This window comes from Canis lupus, chromosome 2 (genome assembly GCF_003254725.2).
Source record: "Canis lupus dingo isolate Sandy chromosome 2, ASM325472v2, whole genome shotgun sequence".
NCBI classification, from domain to species: domain Eukaryota; kingdom Metazoa; phylum Chordata; class Mammalia; order Carnivora; family Canidae; genus Canis; species Canis lupus.
In genome coordinates this window covers 57,452,653-57,480,042 of record NC_064244.1, presented here as the reverse complement: position 1 = coordinate 57,480,042, position 27,390 = coordinate 57,452,653, and the positions used below count along the sequence as shown (strand labels likewise).

Here is a 27,390-nt window from a genome sequence, read left to right as displayed (position 1 = left end):
CTGGGTCTCCCTTTGCAAGTCTGGTTAACTCCTTTGTCATAGTGTTCTTGGGCTGTTATAACAAGATACCAGAGATGGGGCAACTTAACGTGTTTCTCACAGTCCTGGAGGCTGGGAAGTCCAGGATCAAGGTGCCAGCCAGATCAGTTCCTGGCGAAGTCTAACTTGCCACCTTTTCTCTGTGTTTGAATAGGGCAGAGAGAGAGAACTACAATGTCTCCTCCTGTTCTTACAAGGGCACTATTCCTACCCTCCTGGCCTCCCAAAGACTCCCATCTCCAAATACCACACCGGGTGCTAGGCTTCAGCATTTGAGAGGGACACAATTTAGTTCAGAGCTTCTATCTGCGGCATTATGTCCAACCTAAGTTGACTGAGTATTGATGGGAGGGGGCGGGGGGGAGTCACCAGCTAATAGGTGTTTCCAATCTTGGCCTTACACCAGCCCTTCTCTGTACCTATTTAATTCTTTGTATCATGACTCCCTGTCAAGTCCCCTACAGTAGCTATTTCAAATTTTATTCCATTCTTTATCCTTCATAGCATCCTTCCTGCCCTCAGCAGACAACCTTAATCCTTAATTTCCTGAGATGACACAGGCTATGAAGCACAACCCCCTTCAGTACCCTTTCTGTCTGTCTCAGGAAGAGTCACCTCCAGCTAAGGCAAATTCTTTATCTCCTCTCTTACTCTTCAGCCCCTTAAATGGAGCTCCTGCTAAGTTCTATTTTCAGAACCTCTTCTGTGTTATGAGTGGCTGCCCATTCAAACCTTTCTCCAGGCCGTTGGGGGGTGGAGCGTTGGTAATGTCTTAAGCATCCACCCTCTGAGGGGCACTGTGCCAGGCATGCAGAGTCGCGGCGTGGAGATGACTGCCACCCACCCGCCATAACTAGGCAAGCTGCGAATGATGCGTTGAGATAAAAAGCAGCATATCTTCTGCAGTTTCAGAAGAGTATGAGCCAGACTTTGACGAAGTTACACTTCATGTTCTTCCATAAATGTGCAGATTTACTTCATTCCCTTAAAGGCACCCTAGTATCCCTATGGTCGTGTATTCAACGTGGTCTCTGTCAACAGACAATTCGTTTTGTTATCTTTGGCCGTTATGAACAGCGCTGCAGGGAGCGCCCCCGAACCTGTCTTCGCTTACGACTGCGGGCATTTTCGCAGTATGAATTCCTAGAAGTGTTACTGTTGAGTGGAGGGCGTGCGCACGTTCTGCCAATTCCCGCCCGCGCCTGGCTGGCCCCGGTGCGCTTACGGCCGGTGGGGAGTGTAGAACGTGCGGCCCAGAGCCGCGGCGGCCTCCGGGCGACAGGCGGCGCTGTAAGCGCGAGGCGGCGGCGGTGGCGGCGCGGGCCGCGCTGGTCCACTTCCGGCGGCGCGGGCCGCGCTGGCCCACTTCCGGCGGCGGCGGCGGCGGCGGCGGCGGCGCCGACGCCGAGTCACAGCGGGCGGCGGGCCGGGGGGCGCCATGCCGTATGCCAACCAGCCCACCGTGCGGATCACCGAGCTTACCGACGAGAATGTCAAGTTCATCATCGAGAACACGGACCTGGCGTAAGGCCCCGAGGGAGGAGGCGGGCGGCTGCGGAGCGCGGGGGGCTGGAGCCCGGGCCGGGCCGCAGAGCGGGGCGTCCGCCTTGGCAGGGGTGGGCGCGGGGTGTCGGCGTCGAGGCTGCGGCGCGCTCACGCCGCTTTGTTTGCATCCCTCAGGGTGGCCAACTCCATCCGGAGGGTCTTCATCGCCGAGGTGCCCATAATAGGTAAGCGAAAGCCGCCTGTCGTGGCCAGCCCCCTCCGCACACCTCGGGCCCTGCCCCCAGCCCTTGGTTGGGGCGGCGCGGCGGTGGCTCTGAGAACACAGCAGTGCTGGGCGTTCGCTCGGACCCTGTACCCTTGGCCCGGGGCCGCTAGGGTCCTCTCCTAACGTACGGATCGGCGCAGAGTGGACGGCAGTCTGCGTACTCGGGTGTGAATCCGTCCCGTCTGCTGCACGTAGGGAACATAGAAGCGCCAGGCAGTGTGCTAGGAACTGGGGACCCAGAGCTGCATAGCGCGGGGTTCTTGCCCTTGTGGAGCGCACGGTGAAGTTGCAGGGCAGAGGCGAATCCACAGATGACACGACTGTGGGGCAGATGTGCATCAGCAAGCAGTTCAGGAGAAGTATGACTGCAGCGCTTGCGGTGTTTGGAGGAACGAAGATCTGCTTTAGTTCCAGCAACCCTACCTCGGGTGTTCTTTATGTGTATAAACATTACAAGTATTTTCTGAATGTTGACTCAAACTTTGGGTTGGAAAACGAAGTGTAACTTCTGGCTGCTGCACTCCCTAAGGAAATGAGCAGGCCCATTGATTGGCAAATGAAAGAACATCACAGTCTGCACTACCGTCATCCCCAGTCACTTCTTCAGCTTGGAGCTTGGAGTGCTGGTTCTCCCCCGTCCCTAGTCATTCCAAGTCTCTGGGTCTCAATTTTATCATGAGTAAAATAAGAAAGTTGTGCTTTATGATGCAGCCCTGATGTTACAAGTCTAAACGGCACTCTTCCCACAGATTCAGTTCTGCAAGTAATACTGAGCACCTGTTACATTGCAGGCCACACTGGGAAAGCCAAAGGCGTTTGAAGACCACCCTCTCTGATTTTTCAAAGCTCTGCAGTAGAGACAAGACATACACAAATACAGCACAAGGCAAAAATATGACAAATGTCTTTAGTCTGGTCAGAGTTTTGTGAGGGAGTATTAGTGTCTGTTTCGTGGAGGTCAGGCAACGCTTGGTTTATAGGAGGCTCAGAGGATCGTAACTTCCCCAAGGGAGGGTAAGGTCATGTGGGGTTGGAGGGAGTAGGAAGACAGAAAAGCTTGGCTCATGGGTCTTATCTGACTTGGGTTGGGGAAGCATTAGCGTAGGACAAAGCAGATTGGGTCCTAAATGTCTAGTCCTCTTCTGACTCCCATTCCCAGTGTCCACACCCTTTATTTGGTAGTTGGCCACTTATGAATTTGCGTATAGGTATTTTATTTATAAATGAATATGTTTTTAAGTCAAGTGTGTGTGTGGGAATACAGTCCTTACCTTTATTAGCTCGTTGCTGGTAGGAATTGAATTTGATACTTACTATGCTGTGCCCGCTGAATTCTTTAAACGTTAGTTGGTTGATAAAAAGACTTAAATTGGGTAATCTGGTCATTGCATCATAAAATGAGATATGGACCATAAGTCTGTTTTTTGTGAGATTTTCTCTATTTTAAGTGCCCATGTAGTTTGTGTTTGATTTGGTGTTGATGTGCATAGCAGACAACATGCTTCCTACAGAAATATTCAGCTCAAGGAAACATGTTCCCAATCCCATGATTAGTATCCCTTAGTATTCTCTAAGTCAGTATTTTGAGTGGGACAGCACACCTCCCCCCCCTACCCTCACCCTGCACTAAATCTGAGTAGGGAAGGGAGCTGTGTTGCATGTGGATCTTGTTAAAATGCAGATCCCTTGTCCCCACTCAAGCTGCAGAATCAGCCTCTGGCTGCCTGGCCCAGGCCTCTGTAATTTAGTAAACATCAGGTGATTTTTTAAATCAGGAGAATAACTGCTGTAAGTCTTTAAATTTGGTGCCTAAACTGCATGTTTGCTTGCCTTATTTTTTAGCCATTGACTGGGTCCAAATTGATGCCAATTCCTCAGTCCTTCATGATGAGTTCATCGCTCACAGACTTGGTGAGTGCTGGGTGTTGAAAGGTGAGAGGGAGGGGGCTGTGCCTGACGTCAGAGGAGGAAGCCTCACTCCCATAAGGATTTCTAGGTTCTCCTTTAGGCTTGGCCATTGCCATTTGGACTTTTTTTTTCTTTTTCTTTTTCTCTTTAATAAAGATTTTATTTACTCATGAGAGACCCAGAGAGAGAGAGAGAGAGGCAGGTACACACACAGGCAGAGGGAGAAGCAGGCTGCATGCAGGGAGCCTGACATGGGACTCAATCCAGGGTCTCCAGGATCACACCCTGGGCTAAAGACGGCGCTAAACTGCTCAGCCACCCAGGCTGCCCGATTTGGACTCTTTAAAGTGCGTTTCTGTTTCTTCCAGGACTAATCCCCCTGACTAGTGATGACATTGTGGACAAGCTGCAGTATTCCCGGGTATGTTGTGTGATTGGGTGGAAGGGGCAGGAAGGAAGCAGCCCTCAGAGGCATTTTCCTGACCTCTTACTTCCAGCTGGAGATCATGGAGATGTTGCCTAGAGCCTAAGCAGACACAGGGCCTCAGTTCTGACAGGCCTCAGATTGTTTAGGCTTCAGGGGCATCAGGGAGTCTCTCCAGCCACACAAGATGGGGGATATACACCAGAATACCCATTTATACTCAACAGTGGGGGCAGTGCCTTTTCAGAGTCTAATCTATTCAGACTGTTTTCCAGGGTGTCCTTCTCAGTGATAGGAGCCTGGAAGGCTAAAGAGAGTCAACAGAGGGTTGGAGAGTTTGGGGGGCGGGAGGGTGAGAACAAAGAAAGGGAGTGGGAACTGTCCCCCGTGGTAGCACCTGAGAGTCTGGAAGGCTGGCATCTGCCAGATATGTGCCTCTTCCTGTAGGTAATGCTCATTAAACATGCCCCTTCCTCGAGGGTCATGTTTGTTCCCTGATATGTTAACAGGCCTTGGACTTGGCAGGAATGGGACAGGATTAAGTTCCCTGCTTCTTTTCCCCAGTGCTGTGTTAGGTAACAGTTTGAGACTCTTCTCTCTCGGTGGCTTTGGGTGATCCTGAATCAGCGCATCATCTGATATTCCCAAGGGCATGTCATTTTTGTGGTGGTAGATTTGATATATGTTATAAATCTGTATTTTTTTAGAGATATGTGGAGCTTACCTGACCAGTACTCTCACTCCTGTCAAACAACTTGTCATATTCTAACAATTTGCATGCAGATTTTTGTTTGTCAAAAATGAAATGTCACAAATATTGGTGAGGATAGTTGTACAACCAGTTGAGCAGTTTGGCAATGTCTTGGGTAAAAGTACCCATGCCCCATTGACCTAGTGTCCATTAAATTTTTTTCTAGTATTTAGTGAACAAAGACAGTATGGTTCCCACTCTTTTTTTGGCTTTTTCTCAAAATCTGCAGAAAAGTTAGAAACCTCAAATAATAGATCGTTATTTACTTTTCACATTTATTTATTTATTTGTTTGTTTGTTTATTTTGGTTTTTTCTCTTTTCCTTCCTCTTTTTTTTAATTTTATTTCACAATTCATGAGTCACACACACACACACACACACACACACACACACACAGGCAGAGACACAGGCAGAGGGAGAAGCGGGCTCCCTGCAGGAACCCCGACGCAGGACTTGATCCCGGGACTCCAGGATCACGCCCTGGGCCGAAAGCAGGTGCTAAACCGCTGAGCCACCCAAGGATCCCGTTTCGTGCTTCCTTAACAATTGTATCATACAGGGCAGCCCGTGTGGCTCAGCGGTTTAGTGCCGCCTTCAGCCCAGGGCGTGATCTCTCTCTCTCTCTCTCTCTCTCTCTCTCTCTCTCTCTCTCTCTCTCACACACACACACACACACACACAAAATCTTTAAAAAAAAATTGTGTCCTACATGTTAGGTTTTTACAAAATGAACAGTGGAGAAATAACAAAAAACCAGCAGAGCCAGGCAGTAGGTTCAAGAGTGCTTTAATGGGGAGTGCTCCTGGGCGAGGTTCCATGACTTGGAGAGGCGGCCTAAGTCAGGGAAGTTGCTACTTTTCATCTTTAGTTGCCAGTTGTTAACATTTCGCTACATTTGCTTTATTTTTCCTATCCATGTTATTTTTGCTGAATCCTTTGGAAAAAAAGTTGCAGATACTATGACACTTCTCCCCTAACTTCTTCAGCATGCTTATCTGAAGAGTAGGGATATTTTCCTAGGTGACCATGTTGTCATGCCTAAGAGTGTTAGCATTAACTTGTCATATTTGTGCACCATCCTTATTCAGATTTTACTAGTCCCCTACATGGCCTTTTTTTTTTTTTTTAAATACACAGAGAGGCAGAGACATAGGTAGAGGGAGAAGTAGGCTCAATGCAGGGAGCCCGATGTGGGACTTGATCCGGGTCCCCAGGATCATACCCTGGGCTGAAGGCAGTGCTAAACTGCTGAGCCACCCGGGCTGCCCCTTTCCTGCTTTTTGTTTGTGGGTCAGTCATCCAGCCAAGATTAGTGCATGCATTTGGTTCTACATACTCCTTTTTTTTTTTTTTTTTTTTTTTTTTTTTACATACTCCTCTTTAGCCTCTTAATCTCAGATTTCTCTTCTTTTGTGTTATATGTGTATGTTTTTAAAGATTTTATTTATTCATCATGAGAGATGGGGCGAGAGAGGCAAAGACAGCCCCGGGATCACGACCTGAGCCAAAGGCAGATGCTCAGGGATCCTTGGGTGGCTCCGTGGTTTAGCGCCTGCCTTTGGCCCAGGGCGTGATCCTGGAGTCCCGGGATCGAGTCCCACATCAGGCTCCCTGAATGGAGCCTGCTTCTCCCTCTGCCTGTTTCTCTGCCTCTCTCTCTGCCTCTCTCTCTGCCTCTCTCTCTGCCTCTCTCTCTCTCTCTCTCTCCCTCCCTCTCCCTCCCTCCCTCTCCCTCTCCCTCCCTCTCCCCCCCCCCCCCCCCGTGTGTGTCTCTCATGAATAAATAAATAAAATCTTAAAAAAAAAAAGAAAAGCAGATGCTCAACCACTGGGCCACCCTGGCACCCTCATTTCATAGTTCTGATGAGGCTCTAGGTTGCCTTCCTGCCTCAACTGTGTATGACTACATACTATGCACATGTGGCCCCTGGTTCTCTCTCATCCTCTCAAAAGCATCAGAAGCAGGTTAGATTTTCCTGCTGGTGTGAGGGGGAGAACAGTTTGCTTGGTTACATTCCAGTAACCCTTCTTGCCCAAAGTAACACTGTAGCAGATGGTCCCTAACAGAGGAATGGGTTGTTTCCAGCATCAGTTGCTTACAGAAATATTGGTAGTTATTGGAGCTGAGTGATGGTTAGATGGTGTCAGCTTCTTAGACTTGCTCTGCTCTGGTGAATGTATGAAATTTTCCATAATGGAAAGATTTTTGTTCGTTTTTAAGAAAAGGTTAGTAGTCTAGAACTTGAAAGGTACATTTTTGTGTTGTGCCCTGGATCATTTTATTTTAAATGATGGTGACATTCCTGTACTAGTCCACTTAGTGCAGGGGAAGCTGCATTATAGAGCATGAAGGCATCATCCTTTTACTTAATGCCTTCGTTCTCTGAAGAAGAGCACCCTGAGGGCCAGGGTGAGATGTTAGCAGTGTCTGCCCCAGTAGTGGCCTGGCAGCTGGTGGAGGTGGAAGGAAAATGAGGGTGCCAGTGGGTATAGTTCTCTCTGAACTGGGAAGTGCCTGCATTGAGCGGCACGTGAGAGAGGTGTACCAGATGGACATGGCCCACAGAAGCTTGGAGCCAATGACCAGCCATTTTACAGATAAATTTTAAGGGTATGAGAAGCAGGAAGCTCAGGATTCACCATCTATCCATGAACTCATTCCTGCTTCTCCTCTTGCCTCTGTCAGGACTGCACATGTGAGGAGTTCTGCCCCGAGTGCTCGGTGGAGTTCACCCTTGATGTGCGGTGCAATGAAGACCAGACTCGGCACGTCACGTCTCGAGACCTCATCTCCAACAGCCCTCGGGTCATTCCGGTCAGTGTCTCACCATATCCTCTTTACCCAGGATCTTCGTTGTCCTCTTTTTGGCTCGAAATGGGCCAGATTCAGGTGGTTTCTTACAAGATGGGGATTTTCCTTGTGTTACCCTCTGCCTTCCTCTGAGTCTGGTGCCTAAAGAGCACTAATAATGGTGGACAGGAGCATTGTTGGTGCTGTGTGCCTGCCCATCCTGTCACCCAAGAACCCTTTTAAAGGCCACAGTACTGTTTTGACTGAGAAGGCTGTCACCATGCTTTGAAGTAGAGGTTGGAGTCCAGCTCCAGCACAGATTTATTGCTCCCCCCCCGCCCCGCCCCCCCCGCCCCATTCCCAGGCATCCTGTCCCTGGTTTGGCGGGTGCTGGAAGAGGTGACTGGGGAAGTGAACAGCTAATAAATGCCTCTGTTTGGACTTCTTACAGGTGACATCCCGGAACCGAGATAATGACCCCAATGACTATGTGGAGCAGGACGGTAAGGGCCTGGAGGGAGTGTGTGAAATTTACCCAACCTGCTGTTTTGCAGGCCAGCAGAGAGGCAGAAACCCAACACAGCCTCTCATGCTGCCTGGTTTCCCTGTGGCATTCCAGGACAGAATTGAGGGGACCATGTCTCTACTGGCCCATGACTAACTTCCACTTTTCTCTGTAGACATCCTCATTGTCAAGCTGAGGAAAGGCCAGGAGCTAAGACTTCGAGCCTATGCCAAAAAGGGCTTTGGCAAGGAGCATGCTAAGTGGAACCCTACTGCAGGGGTAGCTTTTGAATATGATCCTGACAATGCCCTGAGGCACACCGTGTACCCCAAGCCCGAGGAATGGTATGTTCTTGTTGGAAGTGAAGGCAGGGTGGGTTGGTGTGGAAATGGCCCCTAGTGACCGTGTAGGGGGCAGGCTCACTGTGGATAGCAGTGCCCAAAAGCAGCAGTAGCTACCTGTGCTGACCTGTATTTGACCTCAGGCCCAAGAGTGAGTACTCAGAGCTGGATGAAGATGAGTCACAGGCTCCCTACGACCCCAACGGCAAGCCAGAAAGGTAAGACCCTGGTCCGGCACCTGAAGATGAAGTGAGGAGGGAACAGATGGTGTCAACGCAGGTTCTGAGCTGGGGAGACTCTTCCCTCACATCCTGGTGCCCTCGAGCTGAGGGAGGACCGAGAACTGCAGAGCCCCATGCCCTGTGCACATCCCAAAGCCAATCATCCTCCCCCTAGTCCCCCTAGGAGGGACAGGGGGTCCCTCCTACTAGGCATTCCCCTCCACTCTGAGAGAGACGGCTCAGTCCAGAGCCAGAAATGCGTCTGTCTTATGGTGAATATCAGAATGCTGGAGCATGTGCTACTGTTCATTGGACCTTCGTGTTTCTCCTCTGTGTAGAACACATCCACTCCAGTGTTTTGAGGTTTCCCCAGTAGCTTTTTGAGGTGGCTTTGGCCTCCTTGAAGTCCTGTAATATGCATTAGGACTGCTGTTAATAAGAGGTTGGAGGTCAACTCTGGGGCAACGCTAGGTTTCAGGTGGGAAAGGAGTCCAGACCCAGAAGGGAGAGAGCACAGTCCAGGGCTGAAGCTCGGGCTAGCCAGCCTGCCTCGTGGAGAGCTCTCACCAGACTTTTCTTTGTAGGTTTTATTACAACGTGGAGTCCTGTGGCTCTCTGCGCCCTGAAACAATTGTCCTCTCAGCCCTCTCTGGATTAAAGAAGAAACTAAGTGATCTACAGACCCAGTTAAGCCACGAGATCCAGAGTGATGTACTAACCATAAACTAGCGGCAGCTCACCTGTTTCTGCAAAAAGGGGGGCATCTAGGCCAGTAGCTGGCTCTCTGTTCTCTCCAGAGATTCTTCTAGCTTCTGGAGTCTGGACAGCTGTCGCTCAGGCTGCTTGGCAAGTCATCATTATCCACTAGAAAGGTAGCGGAGGGGAAAAAGGAGTCCCCTCCCAGCCTTGCTTAGTTGTACAGATGGCCAGGGGTGCCACTGGTATCTGAGGCAGTGCAGGTTTTACTAGACTTCTAGCTTCCCTCGTTCTGCCCACTAATTACCAGTAGCATTCCAGAACATCCCTTCTAGCCCATTTTAAAATGTGCTAGGGAGATGGGGGGGGAGGGGTTCTTCTGAGAACCACAGAGCTAGACTCCTCTTCTGGTCATTTGGGGTCTTTAAACCCTTTCTGTCCTGTCCAAATGTTGGGAGTTTTCACATTTGTGCGTTGGGCTTCTGGTGTTAGGATTGAGTCCTAGAACCTAGTGGTTCCCTACAAACCCTTCCAGTCTCTGCCCAGAGCCAGCATACTGGTACTTCATTCAGATCCCCAAGTATCCCTCATTTACCTTTAAAGAATAGCGTTAGACTCTGGCTGCCCCCCAACCCCAGATAAACCCTGTATTTCATTCTCTACTCATCAGTTACGAACTTCACTGCCAGTGGCCTGATGATTTAAGTTTGGGAGTTGGGGAGTGAGGCCCTTACTGAAGGTCTGGCCTTGACTCTGTAGCCTAAAGTACTTAATCAGTCGGTGGGAGAAGCCAGGAGCAAACCAGAGATCTGGTACAGAAAGGAAGGGATATTTATTAACAGGAGTTGTCTTTTTAAAAGTTTTTATTTTTGGCAATAAAGAGCACAACATAATCTCCTTCATGCGTCATCATCGTGCCACTAACTTGAGCCAGCCAGCCCTGCCTCCTTCTCTCTCCAAGGCCTTTGGCCCCAGGCTCCCTTCTTCAGTCTAATTTATTCCTCTGGGTGGTCATGCCCTGGTCAGGTTTGGAGCTGAGCTGGCTGTGACCCCTCCCTGGATCCAGGGCTCTCCTGGAGAGGCCTCCTGCTGTATCCTGCCCCAACTTGAATAGTGGTTATTTACAACAAGATCTGTTCCCACAAATCAGAACCCTAAAGTATTAAAACAAAACAAAAACACACACACACACGCAACCAAAGGTTTGATGGGAATAGAAAGATAGCCCTTCTGCAAGGTAGTCAATAAATACCAGCACTAGAAAATCAATTGCTTTAATTGCATTTCAGCAGGGAGCCTCAGCACCATGTGGGGAAGAGGAAATAGGAAGGGCTCGGTTTCTGAGTGCTTTCGGCTGGCCAGAGGGTGGCCAGACAGGGCAGAGGGGCTTCCTCTGCTAGGACATCGCCTACCCTGGGTCAGTGAGAGGGGCAGCAGGCGTGCTCCCCACAGCAGTCCTGCTGCAGCCTGCCCTCTTGGGCTGGCTCTCGGGCAGGGAAGAGCTCAGGACTGGCCGTCTTCCACCTGGCTGAGGTAACCAGCACCCCTACCCCTGGGGTATCTTAGCCTACTAAGCAGGAAGGCGCCTGGGCAAAAATTACATTTTGAACCCAGATTTTCACCTGAGGTGTCAACCAGATGTCACCTCTGCTTAAAATTCCCAAGTGCAAGGCTGCCAAGTGGCACAGTGTAAGCTGCCACTCTGAGCCCAGAGGAACTGAGAAGCCACCTGCCGTCTTAGCCCCTGGGCTGCCCGGGGAGAGCCAGCAGTTACAGCGCCAGCCGGGAGCTCTGCCTCCTCTGGTCCTGGCAGCTCAAGCAAGTCCTGGCAGCAGGAGGGCTGTACTATGGGGGCCAGGGAACAGCTGCCCTCACATTCAAAAACAGCCTTGACTGTGACCTGGTCAGGGGATTAAAAAATGTATATGTGGTATTGGGGAGGGAGGGGGAAAATCTCATTAATATAGAATATGTCATAAGCCATATATATTAAAATCATGAACAGTATATAGTCCCACAGTAGCTCCAGCCCCTCTCACATGCTCTGGTGGTGTGGCCAGCCCTTTGCCTTGGTCCAGCCTCACCCCTGGGGGCAGGGAAGGGACAGCTTGCTCCGTTGCTCCAGGTCTTGGCCAGCAGCCCCCTGAGGCCGTCCACAGTATGCCGCAGCCAGCTCAGCAACAGGCAGCCCCAACAGTCCTGGGTGCGCCAGCCCGGCTGTCACGGGGCTGGGGTCCTGGCCTCGCTGCTGTCCCCCTGGCTGGGCTTTGGCTTTAGCAGGATGAATCGGTTGAGGAGGTCTGTCTCTGAGCTAGCCTGGGCTGCCCCATACCCCTCACCTGTGGACACAGAGGGTAAGTTCAGGACTCAGGTGCACGTCAGAGGACCCCTGGCCAGAGGCCTTGTCCTCCACAAAGCCTTGTGGCAGGGGAGTGGAGGACACTGCGGGGACTCACCGGCATAGCTGGAGGCCTCAGCAATATTCTGGGAGCCTGTGATGTGGTGCCAGTAGGCGCTTCGGGGCAGCATGGTAGTGGGCGTGCAGGGGTAGGAGTAATGTTCCGTGCCCTTGTTCAGCAGCTGTGGAACCAAGAAGGGGAGGGTTCCTCCCATTAGCCCTGGGGGCTGTGGCTTCCTCCCAGCCACCGGCCTGATCAATACCCTGCCCGCCTCTCTGGAGACCACTGGCGAACTCAGGCACTTGGCCTGTCAGCCCTCCAGCCTCCCCAGTACCCTGGACTGGCTGATGCCCATGCCTCACCCTCACGTTTTTCTCCATCTCCAGCAGGACGCGCTTGTGTTGCTCAGCAATGGCCAAGGTGGCGCTGTGGACCCGCTGGTAGATCTGTTCCCCTTCCTGGGTCTGGAAGGTGTAGAGCCCTTCACCGGCATCACACATCCTAGGGATACGAGACGCACCCAGGGCGTGGTCAGGCTCTCCAGCACTACAAACTCGTTCCAAAAACCCTGACCTGCTGGGGAGCAGGGGACTGTCCCACAGCCTAAACGTGCTGGGCACTTTGTGTACCAGTGATGTAAATGCTTAACAAGAATTAGCCCAGTCGTCTCTCACACCATTATGGTTTCGTCTATTAGGAATTGTCTCAAACTGTTTTGCAGATGAGGAAATAGGCACACAGATGGTCAGTAACTGAGCCAGGGATATACCGAGCATAAGCCTCGGCCTACGGGCTCCAGCACTCAAGCTATGAGGTCCCCAGGCCTCACTGTAATTCTGCGAGGATGGGTACCCTTATCACCCCCCTATTTGACAGTGAAGAAACAAAGCCTCAGTCCTCACACGCGGAGCTATACATGCCAGCGCCAGCCTTTCAGGTGAGCCCAAGCGGTTTGACTTGGTTCACAGCTGCGCTTGACCTACCTGGCATGCGCCTCAATTTCTTCATCTGTAAAAGGGGGATTTTTCCTTCCCTCTGGTTTTCTATGCTGATAAATAAGCTCCCAGCACAGTGTCGGTCACAGAGTGAATGGCAGCTGACAGCCTGACCGTGGTGGGACAGGGTGGGGAGGTGAGAGGGTCCTACCGGCCAGCCTCGAAGGTAAAGCGTGTGGCATCTCGGCCATAGCGACGCAGTGAGCAGAGGGGCCACGAGACGAGCTTCACGCGGGGGTTATGTATGTCCCAGAGGTAGATGTTCTCGTGGGTGATCTGCAGCTTGCACTCGCCGTACACATCCAGGTTGGGACAGGGCAACAGGAAGACGTTGAAGCGGTCTGGAGTGGGAGAGGAGCAGGCCTGGAGCCTCCCCAGAGAAGGACTCCTCTCCCGTCCCCCGCCCCCTGCCCCCTTGCAAGTAGCGCCGGGCCTCACCTGTCTGCTCACACTGCACTCCTGGGGCCAGGAGGTCCGGCTCTCCCAGACTGATGTCGTTGAGTCGTGAACCCAGACACTCCACAGACAGTGTCTTGTACCATTCCTCTGCCTCCAGCTCTAGAAAAAATGGTACCTCGTGCCAATCCAGGGGTCCCCTGCAGCCCACCCCATCTGCCTCAGTCTGAAGGATCCCACTGCGCAGGGCTGGGAGGGCAAGGCCAGTGGATTCTGCTGGGCCTGCTCTACCTCCTCCCGACTGGACCACTGGACCGTGACTGGCCCAGGGGAGGCTGGACGGAAGCTGGCAGCCCCAGTTCCTCACCTGAGTCACAGGTAAAGGTACGCGCTGAGTCGTCGGTGAATATGATGGCCACCGCCTGCCTCTTGGTCTCCTTGGGGAGCCGAGTGACACACTTGACGTTGCTGATCTCAGTCACCTGGGACAGCATCCACAAGGGACTGAGCCAGGCTGGAGTGCCTCCCTCTGCCTCCCCGACAGTCGTGCCAACCCCAGGAGGGTGCTCTCAGACCTTGGGACTCTGCAAACCATCACTGCTTACAGACTGGGGGAGCTGGGGCCCAGGCCCCCTAACCTTGGGGCAGCCTCGGAGGCACACTGACTTCTCATCTGGATACTTCTCCAGCCGCTGGGGCCCCTTGCTGGAGGATTTCCGGAACACCAGCCAGCACCTCCGGTAGATCTGTGGGCCAAGACAGCAGGGGGATCAGGTCTCCTGGGACCACTCCCAGCCAACATGGCCCTGAAATTACCGCTGCCTACCGCAGAGGGCAGTGCTACACAGCCTTCCCCAGAGACCCAGCCCAGGAGAAAACCTGGGGATGGCTGACACCAGCAGGGACTCCTCCTCCCAAATTGAGAAAGCAAGTGTTTCTTTAAGGGCTCTGAGAAAGGCCGTTCTGCAAAGGGTGCTCTCAATCACCCTGTGCTGTGTGCTCAGCTCTAGGCTTTATAATATAAATAGCCAACATCTATTGAGTGCTTCCCATTTGTGCTTACTAACACTTCACAGTTAACCTCAGGGTCACTCTTGAGATTGGTTTATCATCTGCACTTTACAGATAGGGAAACTGAGGCACCGAGAAGTAACAGCTGATAAAAAGGGTGGTGCCAGTATTTTTAAAAAGCTGGCTAGGCCCAGAGTTGGTACTTGGAGCCCACTGCATGAACATCCTGCCCAGGACTCGGCCGGCAGTGCCAGCCACAACAGAGGGAGTGTCCCCGGGACAGGGACTACTACCCTGCATGTGCTCGCAGCCTGTATATCACCCCAGCCCTTGTTCTCAGAGCTGGCTGGTGGCTCTTGATGTGGGTGATACCTCCTCATTCTCTGACACCCTGTAGTGTAGGGGGCCAGGATCAGTTCCTTGTTCCAGTTGGAAACCAGAGGTTCCCAGAGTAAAAGGGCAGAGCCAAGAACCTGGGTTTACCCCAGAGCACGGTGCCTTCCCAGGCGAGGTTCCCTCCTGTCCAACCACTGCCAATGACCAAGTGCCTGAAGCCACCTAAATTCTCTGTAGCTTCATGCACTCCTGATAGGCAAGGAGCCAGGGTGCAGGAAGCCGACTAGGCTCTAGGTCTGGCTAGTCAGACCCCTCGAGGGGTGGCCTAGCCACCTGCCCAGACTGCTGGCTCTCCCCCACCCCTTCCTCCGTCCCAGGCTCTCTTCCAGCCCAGAGTCTGGCTGGGATGTACCTACTGTCAGTGAGCACTGCAGAAGCCTTGCAGAGCCCACTCCTAAGCAATCTCTGTACAACATCTTGCTGGCAAACAGGGAGACTGAGGGGTGCCAGGGCAGAGTGGACAAAGCAAGGAGGACGCAGAGCCCCAAGCTTGCAGCCCCTCCACATCCTGCTCTGCTGTGCGGGCATCAGGTCCTGAGCAGGCAGGGCCCCAGACTTGGTGGGCCTAGGCAGTCCCCATCCCAAGAAGCCTCTCAGAACCAGGACATGAATGGGTCCTATCTGGGACTCTAAGAGGCATCTCTGCCCCCCTACCCATGGCCCTGGCTCTGTCCCTGGCCTGTCTACCTAAACCACAGCAGGCCTCAGCTCTCACCTGGGGAGCTCTTTTAGGATAGAAACTGTGTTTTCCTCTCAGAATCTTCCCTCCCATCCTGGTAACCTTGTTAGCACAGCTCTGCTGAACAAGTGAATGACCATACAAAGAGACCGTGAATGAATGGATGGATGGATGGATGGATGGATGAGTGAATGAAGGTGGCCGACCCAGATCTGCCCTCCCAGCTTGGGCTCCATGCAGCCTGCAGTGTTGGGGCAGAAGGCCCAGGGGCCTGAGCACCCTGGTTGCCTGGTTACAGACACACACACACACACACACACACACACACACACGCACACGCACAGCCCCAGGGAGCCACTGTGCTCAAGAGCCCTCCTTCCCCACTTTCTCATGGTCTTTGATCAGCACTTCAGAAACAGAAACACTGCTACAGCTCCGCCAGAGGAAGGCGCGGGTAGGTAGGAGGGTCTACTCCCCATCTCTCCCAGCCCCTCCCAGCTCACCTTTGTGAGCTGAGACAAGAATGGCTGCCCTGGGACAAGAACCACCTGGTGCTTGAGATCCTCATATCAGACCTGCAGCCGGGAGCTGAATCCTCGGGACCCAGGAGGACCTAAACCAGAGCGACTACCCCCAGCTCCCAGCCATTCCCTCGGGCTGTACCCACCTGTAGGCCACTTGGTTCTCAGGTCTCCTCCTAGAATCAAACCCATGTAGCTGCCTCTAGGGCTCACCTTTCTTGTAAGCTCTGCCATGTATGGAGCCTTGGCTCAGGTGGACCCTGGGGACTGCTAGACCCAGGCCCGTGGGAACAAGGAGCCATACTAGGAGCTGGGCCCTAGCTTCACCTCTCCTTGTTCTGTGCTCCAAGCGGGCTCCATCCCTCTCTCAGGACAATAGCAGGGTGGCTGATGCCCACCACGGCCCGGTCTCTTGGGCTGGAACATACTCCACAGGGCCCGGCAGGGCCATAGGGGGTGAGGGGGCAAGAACCACCCTGCTTCAGTCCGGTGTCTGGGCAGGGAAGCCCTATCAGAACCCTAGTCCTCCCCCACCCCACTCAGGCTGAGCCAGGAAGCCTCAGAAGTCTGATCTCACCCCACCCCCATCAGGGCAATGGGGGAGGGGAGGAAGCTACAGATCGGAGACCGGGCCAAACCCCAGACTTGGGCCCCCTCCATCAGGAGGGTTACCTTCTTGCTGGGGAGGGTGCAGCTACCAAGACCCCTCACTGGAGGTGGGGGAGGGTTGGCAGGGGAACAGAGGCAGCTCTTGGTCCAGCTCACCGAGGTCATTAAGTGGGTCCCTGGAGGGCCTGCCCATACCCTCTTGGGGTGGGGGGATCATCCTCACCAGGAGCAGGCTGTGAGAGGGTACATGCCCACATAGGGGTGTCTCAGGCCTTGTTCCCACAGACCCCAGCTCTGGGTCAGGCGCCCGGCCAGCAGGGAGCCACGGCCAGCCAACAACTTGGAGGAAAGCAGCCTGTCCCAGAGCCACAGGCCATCCTGGCCTAAGTTTTCATCCATGAACCCCAAGAACACCAGCTTCTGCGCGCCCTGTGCCCTCCCACCACTGCCCGGCCCCACCGCCGACCACTGTCCCCTCCAAACACTCTTTCAACAGGGAAAGCGACAAGCAAGATAAATACCCAAGGACCTGGACACAGGGAGCAACGGAGGCCGGGGAGACGAGGTACTTAAAAGGACAGAGGCCAGGGGAGGGGAGGCCAGGGGAGGGGAGAGGTGGGTCTGGGGCTCAGACGCCCGCACGGCCACAACTTCAACAATGGCAGGGATGTCGCTGGTCGTCGGCAGCCACCGCGGCCGGGCTTCCGGGCTCGGGCAGCCCGCAGGGCTCGGGTGCGGGGGGCGCGGGAGGCACGTGCCGGGCAGCCCGGGTCGGCCCGACCGTAAGTGCGCGACACCGCCCGGGGGACACCCCGCCCCCGCCTGGCGGCTCACCCCCAGCTTCCTGCTCTTCATCCTCACGTAGCCTTGCTTGACGATGTCGTTGAAGTTGGTCGCCATGGCCTCCCCCCCGCGGTCCCCGGGGCGCCGGGCCGGCGCGGGGAGGGCCGCCCGGGTGGCCGGCTCCGGAGCCTCCTGTCACCTGTTCCGACGCTCCGTCGCGGGCCGGCGGCGCTCCTCACCTCGCCCGCCTCAGCATTGTTCTAGCGGCTCCTGTGCCCGGCGCCTGCTGGAAATAAAAATGACAGGGAGACTAGACAGTGACATCTTTCTCTTCCCCTGGCTGTCTTCGCTCTTTTCTCCTTCCTCTTCCCACACTCCTCCCCCTCCCCCGCCCGCCTTCCTCCCCTTCCCTCCCCACCCCGGGACGCCAGAACCATTCAGGAAAACCGAGGTGGAGGCGGCAGGAGAAAATGGTCCAGCCCAGTCCCCTCCCTCAGGCCGGGGCTGGCGGTTAACCCCTTCCTGGGAGGCCTGGCGCGGGCTCCAGGGGCCGCGGGCCGCCCCAGCTCCCGTTACAGCTCTGCAGTGACCGGGGGGACCGGCCCAGAGCCAGGCCCCCCTCGCAGGAGCCTCCCGGCGCAGCCTTCCAAGAGGGGGAGGAGGGGGATCCCAGGAGACGGCACAGTCTGGTGTCCGAGTGAAGCCCACGCTTCCCGAGGTGCAGGACAAGTCGTCGTGTCAGTCTCAGCAGAAGCCCCCCCATCCCTACGCCCCACCCCGTTCTCCACCTGGTCCTCTCCAGCCCCGGGTGCGGGGGGAGGCCGAGACTCAAGCCCCCTGGGCCCTCCTCCGGGCCCTGGAACTCTTCAGCAGCTCCTCTGGGTGCCGCTTCCTGGGTGGGAGGGCAGAGTCCGGCGGGGCGGGCCCCCAGATAAGCCTGAGGAATGTGCTGGGCCGGCTGGAGGTGGCCACCGGGGAAGCAGTCACCTCGCCCTGGCCCTGGTGCTAGGAAAACCGGCTGGTTGCGTGAGCGCCGGCCAGGCCACCCAGTGCCCCACGTCCTGAGCACGGGCAGGAGTTAACTACCGAGAGAACCAGCCGTCACCTGGCCCCGGGGGTAGAGGACACAGCCAGAGAGCTGTGAGGAGCACCAAGGCGAAGTCATTACCCAGCAGGAAATGGGGGTGCCAGCAGGGCTACTCAGAATCAGGCATATGAACAGCTGAGACTCAGACTGGGCTGGGGGTGGGGTCTCAGCAATGACGCAGTCCAACACCCATTCTACAGATGGGGAAAATAAAGTTGCCCGGAAAGGATAAGCAGCATGGCTGAGGTCACAGAGCAAGTCTAAGGCACAGCCAACAATGAGGAGTTTTAGAGCAGTGCTGCAGGCAGGCCCCGGGAGGGGGGTGGGGGGTGAGGAGGTGAGGAGGTGAGGGGGTGGGGCAGTTGGGGGGAAATGTCCTGTGCTGCCGACCACCACCTAAGCCCTCTCTGCCATCCAGGCTCAGCGACAGGGCTTTGCCGGCAACAGGGTCCATGCACCCCACCCCCGCCCGTGTCTCCAGGATTGCTAGGTGGGAACGGGGCAGCATTTTTGGGGTCAGCTGGGCATCTGTGCCGCCAGGATGAAGCCCTGGGGCAGGCATGCTGCTGGATCTGCCAGCAACGTGGCATTAATTACTCTCCTGGAGGACTGTCTATTGAATCCCTAACAAGGAACAGATGGGCCTACCCCAGTGGGCACACACAGACGGGGGGATGGGGGGTGCTCCCCTGTCCTCCCTGAACCTGACAGTCTCTTCAGCACATCCTCAGCTGCCTCCCGGCCTGCTCATTCTCTGTCCAGACCCTCCCAGGTGGGACACCCAAGTGCTCTGCCTTCTTCCCATAAAGGCTGGCCTGGGGTCCCTGCCCCAGCACTGACCCCAAACAGCCCTGCGGCACCTGGGCTCTGGCGGTGGGAGACGAGTAAGGTCTCCCCGCTCTGACTCTGCCTGCCCACGGGCTGCCCTGCCCCCACAGCAAGGGCCACCTCCATAAAATTGCCCTCCAAGACCGCAGCAGGCTGGCCACTCACAAGGCAGCAGGCTGCCCGGTGGGTTCCCTCAAGGCAGTGGGAGGCGGCACAGCCAGGAATGTGAATCTAGCGGGCTGCTGGTTCTGGGCACCTACTTCACTCCCCCGTGCCTCAGTTTCCCCAGCAGTAAAAAAATGAGAATAAATCCACCTACTTTAAATGAGGAAATAAATCCATGGGCCCCTGTCTGCCCTCTTGAGCCCTAGAGCTTCTGCCTCGAAAACTAAGGTTATTTTTATTTCAAAGGCTGTGAACGCACCATAACCAAGCCTTCCACCTGCCCAGTGCGGGCCTCTGGTCATGGCTCCACCAACCAGCTACCTTCCCAAGAGACTGTGATGCCAAGCCCTCAGGAGCACCGCCGCTCAGTCTGTCCACACGCCCACACCCTGATCCCTAGAGTCAGCCCCACAGAAATAAGCCATCTCCACGGGGAGCCTGGGTGGCAAAGGGCTTGGCGGCTCACCTGGCCACACTCTATCCCTAATGAAGTCTGCAAGACTAAGACCCAGCCTGGGATCCAAAATGGTACAGCGAAGGAAGCAAGGGAGGGGGAAAGGCCAATAGATGGACGCACAAATTTGATGGGGAGTGGGATCAGATGTGGGGGGTACCCCGAACAAACACATCCCCCTGAGGGACGGCACTGCATTAAGCTGGAGAGGTGGCCCAGGCAGAGACTGTGCAGGTCCACTGGGCATCAGGGAGTGTAGAGCGGTGGAGCTCAGAAGGCCAGGAACAGGGCTGAGGCTGCCCCTCCCCTGCCACCCCTCGGGCCACCTTCCCCATCACTCTATCACTCTTGAGCTACCACCAGCCGGGCCTCTCCTGAGCCGAGCCCACAGCCGGGGAAGAATGCTGCGCCAATTCGATGCCTGAGGTCTTGGGCCTGTGAGCTCAGCTCCAAATACCCAGAAAAGCTAAGCAGAGTGCCCAGCAGCCCCCTCAGCACTGCAGGGGGGGCCCAGGGCCCCCCATTCCTTCTCCCAGCTTGGCATCAACATGGCTGCTCAACCAGAGATGGTGCCCACCCCGAGCCAGGCCACGAAGGGCTCCTGTCCAGAGAGAGCCAGACTCCAAGGCCCCTTCCCCCAGCTCTCCCCAGAAAGGGCAGGTGTCCTGTGGGGGGGGGGGCAGGCAGAGAGACTCCCCAGTGCCCAGGAGAGGGGCGGGACAAGACCCCCCTGTCCACCTGCCCCATAGGGCAGCCGCTCTAAGCACTCCCGCCCTGCACCTGGGTTCTGCCTGGAGGCTTTGGCTCCAGAACAAACGCTACTTGCTGCTGTTGGCAACCAATGGCTGAGCAGGAGCGGCTGCCTGCCTGGCTGGGCCTCTCCACTCCACGACTGATAGGATCTTATCAGGGCTTCAGGGACAGCCCTACCTGGACAAGTCTCACTGTCGTCTCGCTGTCTCACCCCATGGCAAAGATCCTATCGGCAGGATTCTCTCCAGCACCAGGGATGTTTCCCATCACCTACACCCTGGCCCTCTCTCCCCCTCGTGTGATTATTATCAGGGGCCAGGAGAGGATCCCTCATCCCACTCCCTGCCTCCACCCATGCAAATCCCTTCATGGAACCTCCACCTCAAACACTGCAGGTCTCACCCACGGTGGGGCTCTGGACAGAGAGGAAGAGGGGGGAGGGAACATCTGAACGCTATGGTGTCCTGGGCCCTTAAGTCAGGAAAGCAATGCTATGGGCTGGCACACACTGCCACTCGGCTCTCTCCCGGTCCCTCACCAACCCTCTGGCCTCATCTCCCCCTGCTACGTATGCACGGCCTTCTTCTATCTGTTCCCCAACATGCCTAACTCCTTCCCACGCGGGACCACTGCACTTGCTGCTCCTCACCTACAACACCGTTCCCTCACGCGGTCCAAGCTTCATTCTCCAGCTTCATTCAGGTCTCAGCTCAGATGACACTTCCTCAGAGAGGCCCTCCCTGGACCACCCGGTCAGCCGCTGTCCAGCCTCACTGTCTTCATCACACACATCACTATAGCATTGTCTTATTCCTTCATCTCTTCATTTGCTACTTGGCCACTTTCTATCTCCTAGAACATTCTAGAACATCAATGATTCATCTGCCTAGTTGATAGCTCCATCCCAGTGCACAGAATGGGGCTTAGTGCAAAGTGCTTAATAATTGGGGACTGAAAACAATTCTCCCTAGGATTTGTCCTCCTCATTCTTACTCGTACCACTACCCATATCCGCCTGGGAGGACTCAGCTCAACTTCCAGAGGCATGTAAGTAGCAATGGGCTCCCACTTCCCTGGGTCCCAGGGCTTTCCCAGGGCTGGCTGTCACGACCAGCAAACTGTTGTTCCTGGAGAACCAGCGGGGCTCCAGACCCAGTTCAGTTCAAAGCTGCCTGGGGGAGACAGTACTGCTAACAGTGAGTCCAGGCCCAGCCGGGTTGCCCTACCTTGGTCAGGGTTGTAGGGTGAGGTCATGCTCAGCCCTGCTGCCCTGCACAGGAAGGAAGAGCTAAAAGTAGCCAGCACCCAAGAACAGAGAGGCAAGCAATTGGGTGGGAGGAGGCACAGCTCCTGAAACCCATCCTGGAAGAGGGGCAGAAGAGGCCAGCGCTTGAGCCACATCTCTCTGAGAGGGACCAGAAAAGAATCTGCACTAAACAAGACCAGCCTCTAATCACTGCCATGAATCCTGCTGGGCCTCTCACTGCCCTTGACTTGCAGACCCCTAAACCCCCAATGCTCCATCCAAGCATCCTGGTAACTGTCCTGCACCCAAAAGCTCGGGACTGGCAGGCTGCACAGAGTCCCTGCTCTGCCCACATCACCCAGGTGGTGCTCAGCCTCTGCTCATCCCTCTTTGCAGTGACAGAAAGCATTTAACCAGAAGCAGGGCCTTGGGGGCTCCGGGGAGAAGGTGGACAGTCTCCCATGGCCAGGGGAGGAAGGGCCCAGGAAAGGAGGGGAGCTGGCCATGAGTTTAACTGTAGGACAGCAACCATTTGCAGGTGGGGGTAGGCAGTGGGCTGCGGTACAGAAGTCTCTTGGAATTGGGGGAGCTGAGAGACAGCAGGCCATGGGGAGCAGGAAAGTGGGGAGGCAGGTAGGGTCGGGGCTGCGATGGGCAGGGAGCACAGGGGCCGGCGGCTGGTGCGGGGCCGGGGTGAGCGCAGGCCCGGACCTTAGGTGGAGCGCCGGGAGTTTCAGGGCCCGGGGAGGGGCCGCCGGGGGTGCTGCTGAGGGCGGGGCCCCGGGGCCCCCCTCCGCCCCCGCCGACCGCCCACAGGGCAGGTGGGTCCCACCGGCTCGGAGAGTTCTCGGCTGGCGGCGCCCAGGGGCTCGCGGGCTCGCGCGCGGCCTAGGGCCCCCTCCCCGCCTCGCGCCCCCCAAGTTACCTGGGCGCCGAGGCCCGGGCCCGGGGCGCTGGCTCGGCGGGCGGCGGGCGGGGGCCAGGCTCATGCCCGCGTCACGGCGCGGCCGGCGGGGGCAGCGGGGCGGGGGCAGCGGGGGCAGCGGGGGCAGCGGGCGGCGGCGGCGCCGGCTCCGGGCGGGGAGCGCAACGGAGGCGCGGCCGCGGGGCTGGGCTCCGAGGGGGGTCGGCGGCGAGGCCCCCGCGCCCGGTCCCGCGCCCCGCCCCGCCCCCACCCCGGGGCCCGCCCCCGCCGTATTTCTTCGAGCCGCGGGACACCGGCTTCCGCCCGGAGTCTCTCCGCCCCCCGCCCCCCGCCCCCCACCTCGCTGGCCCCCCCTGAAGCTCGCCCTCCGCAACCGCCCAGCCCCACCGCCCCTCCCTGGGCCCCAATCCCCGCCTCCTATCGCCTCCCAGCCCCTGAAAGCTGAACCCAAAAACAGCTCCCAGCCCCCAAATCTCAATTCCCGATTCCTTCGGAAATCACGCGCGCACACACCCCTTGCCCTATCCCCAGTAGGATTCCCAGGCCCCTTCCAGGCCCAGCCTCCCGAGACCTCCTCAGGGGTCCCCCTACCCTCCACGCACACTTCCCTGGAGCCCCGCAGCACCTCTCCCCCAGAGGTCAGCTCCCCTGGCAGCTTGCCAGCCCCTCCCTCCCTGTACCAGTACCCCCATTCCCCCATTTCTCCAAAGGAAATCAGAGTCTCTGGGATAGCGCCTAGGTGGTCTCCATGCCCACTATTCAGTGCTTTAGACCAACTCTACCAAACAAAAGGCCGCACCTGAACAACAGAAACGAGAAATGAAAATGCCTCCAAGTCCAAGCCTTGTCCAGGTGCCCTCAGAGAAAAAGGCCTAATGCAGGGGCGCGGACGGGGGTGGGGGGGGAGGCAGCGGGGTGGGGGTAGGGGACCCGTGCAGGGTGGGGACGTGCAGGGGAAGAGGGCAGAGCCGCAGCACTCACCCATGGAGTCGCTGACCCTGCCTCCGAGACACTGGGCCTCCTCCTCGCCCAGGCTTGCCCAGGGAGCTTCTTAGGAGGGGGCTGCTTTCCTTTCCCTGGACATTTCCCTGGAAAGTCATTGTGGGTGCCCAGGACCACCAAGGATGCCCCCAGGACCCCCAGAAGCCTCCTACCCTGGACCTGAGCTAACCAGCCCCATGCTGCCAGGGAGGAAGCAGCTGCGCTGGTCCCTGCTGGCCAAGCTGGCCTGGGTGTCCACCTTGTGAACTCCCCCATGCATCTCCCAAACATGACCCCACCTGCTTTGCCTCAAACCACAGCCCATAGAGCCCTCAGCACTTGATCCATCACAGCAAATTTTTTTGCCACCAGAAACCTCTGGAGGACTTTCGGCCTGGGTGGCTCAGTCAGTTAGGTTGATTTCAGCTTGGGTCATAGTCTCAGGGTCATGGGATAGAGCCCTGCATGGGGTTCCATGCTCAGCAGGGAGACAGCTTGAGGTTCTCTCTCTCCCTCTCCCCCCCTGCTCATTTGCTCACATGCACACTCTCTGTCTAAATAAATAAAAACTTTAGGGAAAAAAGCATCTTCTCTAGCATGAGGTTTCACAAATATCTTCCTTCTCTATCCTCATCATTTTCACCCAATCCATTCTCTGTGTGCATTATTGTCACCTAAATATTTTTTAATTAAACGTTTTATTTTGAGATATTTGGAGTCATATGACATTGTAAGCTACAATACAGAGAGATCCATGTACCTTTACCCAGTTTCCTTCAATGGTGGCATTTGTGCTAGAGTACAATATCGCAGCCCAGATACTGACATTGAAAAGGTCAAGATTTGGAACGTTTCCATCAGCACCAAGATCTCTCTCTCATGTTGCCCTTTATAGCCATACCCACTGCCCTCCCACCCTTACCCCTCCTTCACCCCCAGGGGCAACCACCAATCTGGTCTCTATTTCTATACTTTGGTCATTTCCAGAATGTTATAAAATTAGAATCATGAATATGTGATCTTTGGGAAATGGCTTTTTTCCCCCCACTCAACATAAATCTTTGGAAATTCATCCAAGTTGTTGCATGTATCAATAGTTCATTTCTTCCACCACCAAGTAGTATTCCATGGTATGGATATACCACAGTTTGTTTATTTGTGCATCCTTTGAAAGACATCTGGGTTATTTCCAGTTTGTGACTATTATGAATAAAGCTGCTATGAATGTTCATGTACAGGTTTTTGTGCAAACGTAAGTCTTTATTGCTCTGGGATAAATGCCTAGGAGTGCAATTACTGGGTCATATGGTAATTGGGTTTAGTAAAAAAAAAAAATAAAAAAACCCTGCCAAATTGTTTTCCAGAATGGCTATCCCATTTGATATTCGCACCAGCAATGTATGAATGATCCAGTTTCTGTACATCCTTGCCAGCAATTATGGTCATCACTACTTTTCTTTTCTAGTTTTTTTAAAGCCATTCTGATGAAGTGTGTTGTGATATCTCATTACAGTTTAAATTTGCATTTTCCTAATGGGTAATGTTGTCGAACATCTTTTCATGTGCTAATTCGCCATCTGTGTGTCATCTTCAGTGAAATGTTTCTTCATGTCTTTTGTCCATGTTCTAGTTTGATTATTTGCTTTTTTGTTGTTGAGTTTTGAGAGTTCTTTATATATTCTAGATACTACTCCTTTTTCAGTTATGTATTTGACAAATATTTTGTCCCAGTCTGTAGCTTGTCTTTTCATCCACTTAACAAGATCTTTCACAAAGCAAAATTTAAAAATTTCAACGAAGTCCAAATTATCAACTTTCCCTTCAATGGATTGTGCTTTTGGTGCCAAGTCTAAGAACTCTTTGCCTACCCCTTGATCCTGAAGATTTTCTCCTATGTTTTATTCTAAAAGTTCAGTAGTTTTATGTTTTACACAGAAGTCTGCAATCTAGCTTGAATTAAATTTTGTAGGAGGTACAAGACATAGGTTGATGTTGTGTTTTTCCCCTTTGGCCTGTGGATGTCCAATTGACCCAGCGCCATTGTGAGCTTTTCCACATACATAATCATTTTATCTGCACATAGAGACAGTTTTCTTTCTTTCTTTCCTGTCTGTATGTCTTTTACCTCCTTTTCTTACCTTATTGTATTGGCTAGAACTTGCAACACTGTGTGGAGTAAGAGTAGTGAGACCTGACATCCTTTCCTTGCTCTTGATCTTTGGGGAAAAGCGTTCAGTTTCTTGAGTGGATTGTCATATAAATATCGACTGGATCCTGTTGGCTGATGTTCTTCCACATCCTTGCTGATTCTCTACTAGTTGTTCCATCAATAGTCAAGAGAAAGCTGTTGATGTCTTCAAATATTATTGTGGATTTGTCCATTTCTCTTCAGTACTTGACAGTTTTTGTTTCACATATTTGGTATGTCTGTTGTTTGGTATGTACATATTTAGAACTGTTATTATCTTCTCAGTAGATTGATCTTTTTAGTAGTGTATACTGTCCCTCTCTGGCTCTAATTTTTCTTCGTCTAAAGTCTACTTTGGGGTGCCTGGATGGCTCCGTTGGTTGAGCATCTGCCCTCAGCTCAGGTCATGAACCTGGCGTCTGGGATCAAGCCCCACATCAGTTCCAGGGAGTCTCCTTCTCTCTCTCCCACTGCCCTCCCCCCTAGCTGTGCTCTCTCTCTCTCAAAAAAAATAAATAAATAAAATCTTTAAGAAAGTCTACTTTGTTTGATGTTAATATAATCACCCCCCTTTTCCCTTTGATTAGCGTTTTTATGATACAACTTCTTTCATCCTTTAATTCTCAACCTGTATAATATCATTATATTTGCAGTGAGTCTCCTGGAGATGGCATATATTTGATTCATGGTTTTTAATCAGTCTGGCAATATCTACTTTTTAATTGGTGTATTTAGACCATTTGCCTTTAGTGTAATTCTTGATAGGCTAGAGCTTTATTTTTATTTTTTTATTTTAAGATTTTATTTATTTATTCATGAGAGACAGAGAGACAGAGAGAGAGAGAGAGAGAGGCAGAGACACAGGAGAAGGAGACGCAGGTTCCATGCAAGGGAGCCCGACATGGGACTTGATCTCGGGTCTCCAGAATCACGACCTGGGCGGAAGGCAGACGCTTTAACCGCTGAGCCACCCAGGCATCCCTAGGCTAGAGCTTTAATCCGCCAGTTCATTTTCTGTTTTGTCTGTTCTTTTTTTTGCTTCTGTGTTTTCTTTTTCCTGCCTTCCCATGAATATTTCTCACAATTCCACTTTAGTTTACCAATTATCTTTTTGTACAGCTTGTTAGTGGTTGCTCTAGGTGTTATTACATCATGTCTATAACTTGATGTCTACTGGTGTGATCATTTTGCCAGTTTGAGTAAAATAGAGAAATCTTACCTCTCTTTAGGTCCCTCTGCCCTCCCCAATTTATAATTTAATCATCTCTAAAATTTTCTCTTTATATATTTTAGAACCACATCAGGCAGTGTAATAATTTTTGCTTTAACTGTCAAACACAGTTTAGAAAACTCAAGAAGTAAAAAAAAGATGATTGTATTTGCTCATATTTTGCTTACTGTGTTCTTTCATCCATCTTCATATTCTCAGGCTCCCTCCTTTTATTTCTTTCCTTTCAGCAAATTTCCTTTAGTCATTTTTTTAGGGTAGGTATAACTTTTCTTAGTTTTCCTTCATCTCAAAATGT

General features: G+C 53.8%; 2 protein-coding genes across 5 annotated transcripts; one reads left to right on the top strand and one right to left on the bottom strand.

The window, feature by feature from the left end:
* Positions 1-1,404: 1,404 nt before the first annotated feature.
* Positions 1,405-10,345, top strand: POLR2C (RNA polymerase II subunit C). Its single transcript, XM_025447984.3, has 9 exons — positions 1,405-1,563; positions 1,720-1,769; positions 3,653-3,721; positions 4,087-4,139; positions 7,581-7,709; positions 8,137-8,188; positions 8,366-8,534; positions 8,675-8,749; positions 9,337-10,345. Exons 1-9 carry the CDS (start codon positions 1,478-1,480, stop codon positions 9,479-9,481), a joined length of 828 nt encoding a protein of 275 aa, XP_025303769.1. The 5' UTR covers positions 1,405-1,477; the 3' UTR covers positions 9,482-10,345.
* DOK4 (docking protein 4) lies at positions 10,294-22,781 on the bottom strand. 4 transcript variants are annotated; one of them, XM_049104019.1, is made up of 9 exons: positions 22,696-22,781; positions 17,289-17,523; positions 13,877-13,984; positions 13,606-13,720; positions 13,281-13,400; positions 12,994-13,183; positions 12,210-12,348; positions 11,905-12,028; positions 10,294-11,787 (listed from the first exon to the last, which is right to left on the bottom strand). In XM_049104019.1, the coding sequence occupies exons 2-9, from the start codon at positions 17,352-17,354 to the stop codon at positions 11,669-11,671; spliced, it is 981 nt and encodes a 326-aa protein (XP_048959976.1). In that variant the 5' UTR covers positions 17,355-17,523; positions 22,696-22,781; the 3' UTR covers positions 10,294-11,668. The 4 variants fall into 4 exon arrangements, with proteins under 4 accessions (XP_048959976.1, XP_025303764.1, XP_048959984.1 ...); XM_025447979.3 differs by lacking the exon at positions 22,696-22,781 and adding an exon at positions 18,026-18,165; XM_049104027.1 differs by lacking the exon at positions 22,696-22,781 and adding an exon at positions 18,026-18,148 and having other exon boundaries at positions 17,289-17,520.
* Positions 22,782-27,390: the final 4,609 nt, after the last annotated feature.

Bases quoted from the DNA above. Each gene is read 5' to 3' on its own strand.
- POLR2C (XM_025447984.3), top strand. From the start codon at position 1,478: ATGCCGTATGCCAACCAGCCCACCGTGCGGATCACCGAGCTTACCGAC. The intron at 7,710-8,136 runs GTCAGTGTCTCA...GACTTCTTACAG, and splicing joins ACAGCCCTCGGGTCATTCCG to GTGACATCCCGGAACCGAGA. The intron at 8,189-8,365 runs GTAAGGGCCTGG...TTTTCTCTGTAG, and splicing joins TGACTATGTGGAGCAGGACG to ACATCCTCATTGTCAAGCTG.
- DOK4 (XM_049104019.1), bottom strand. From the start codon at position 17,354: ATGGCGACCAACTTCAACGACATCGTCAAGCAAGGCTACGTGAGGATG. The intron at 13,184-13,280 runs GTGAGGCCCGGC...CTCCCACTCCAG, and splicing joins AGTGCAGTGTGAGCAGACAG to ACCGCTTCAACGTCTTCCTG. The intron at 12,349-12,993 runs GTAGGACCCTCT...TCGTATCCCTAG, and splicing joins TTTACCTTCGAGGCTGGCCG to GATGTGTGATGCCGGTGAAG.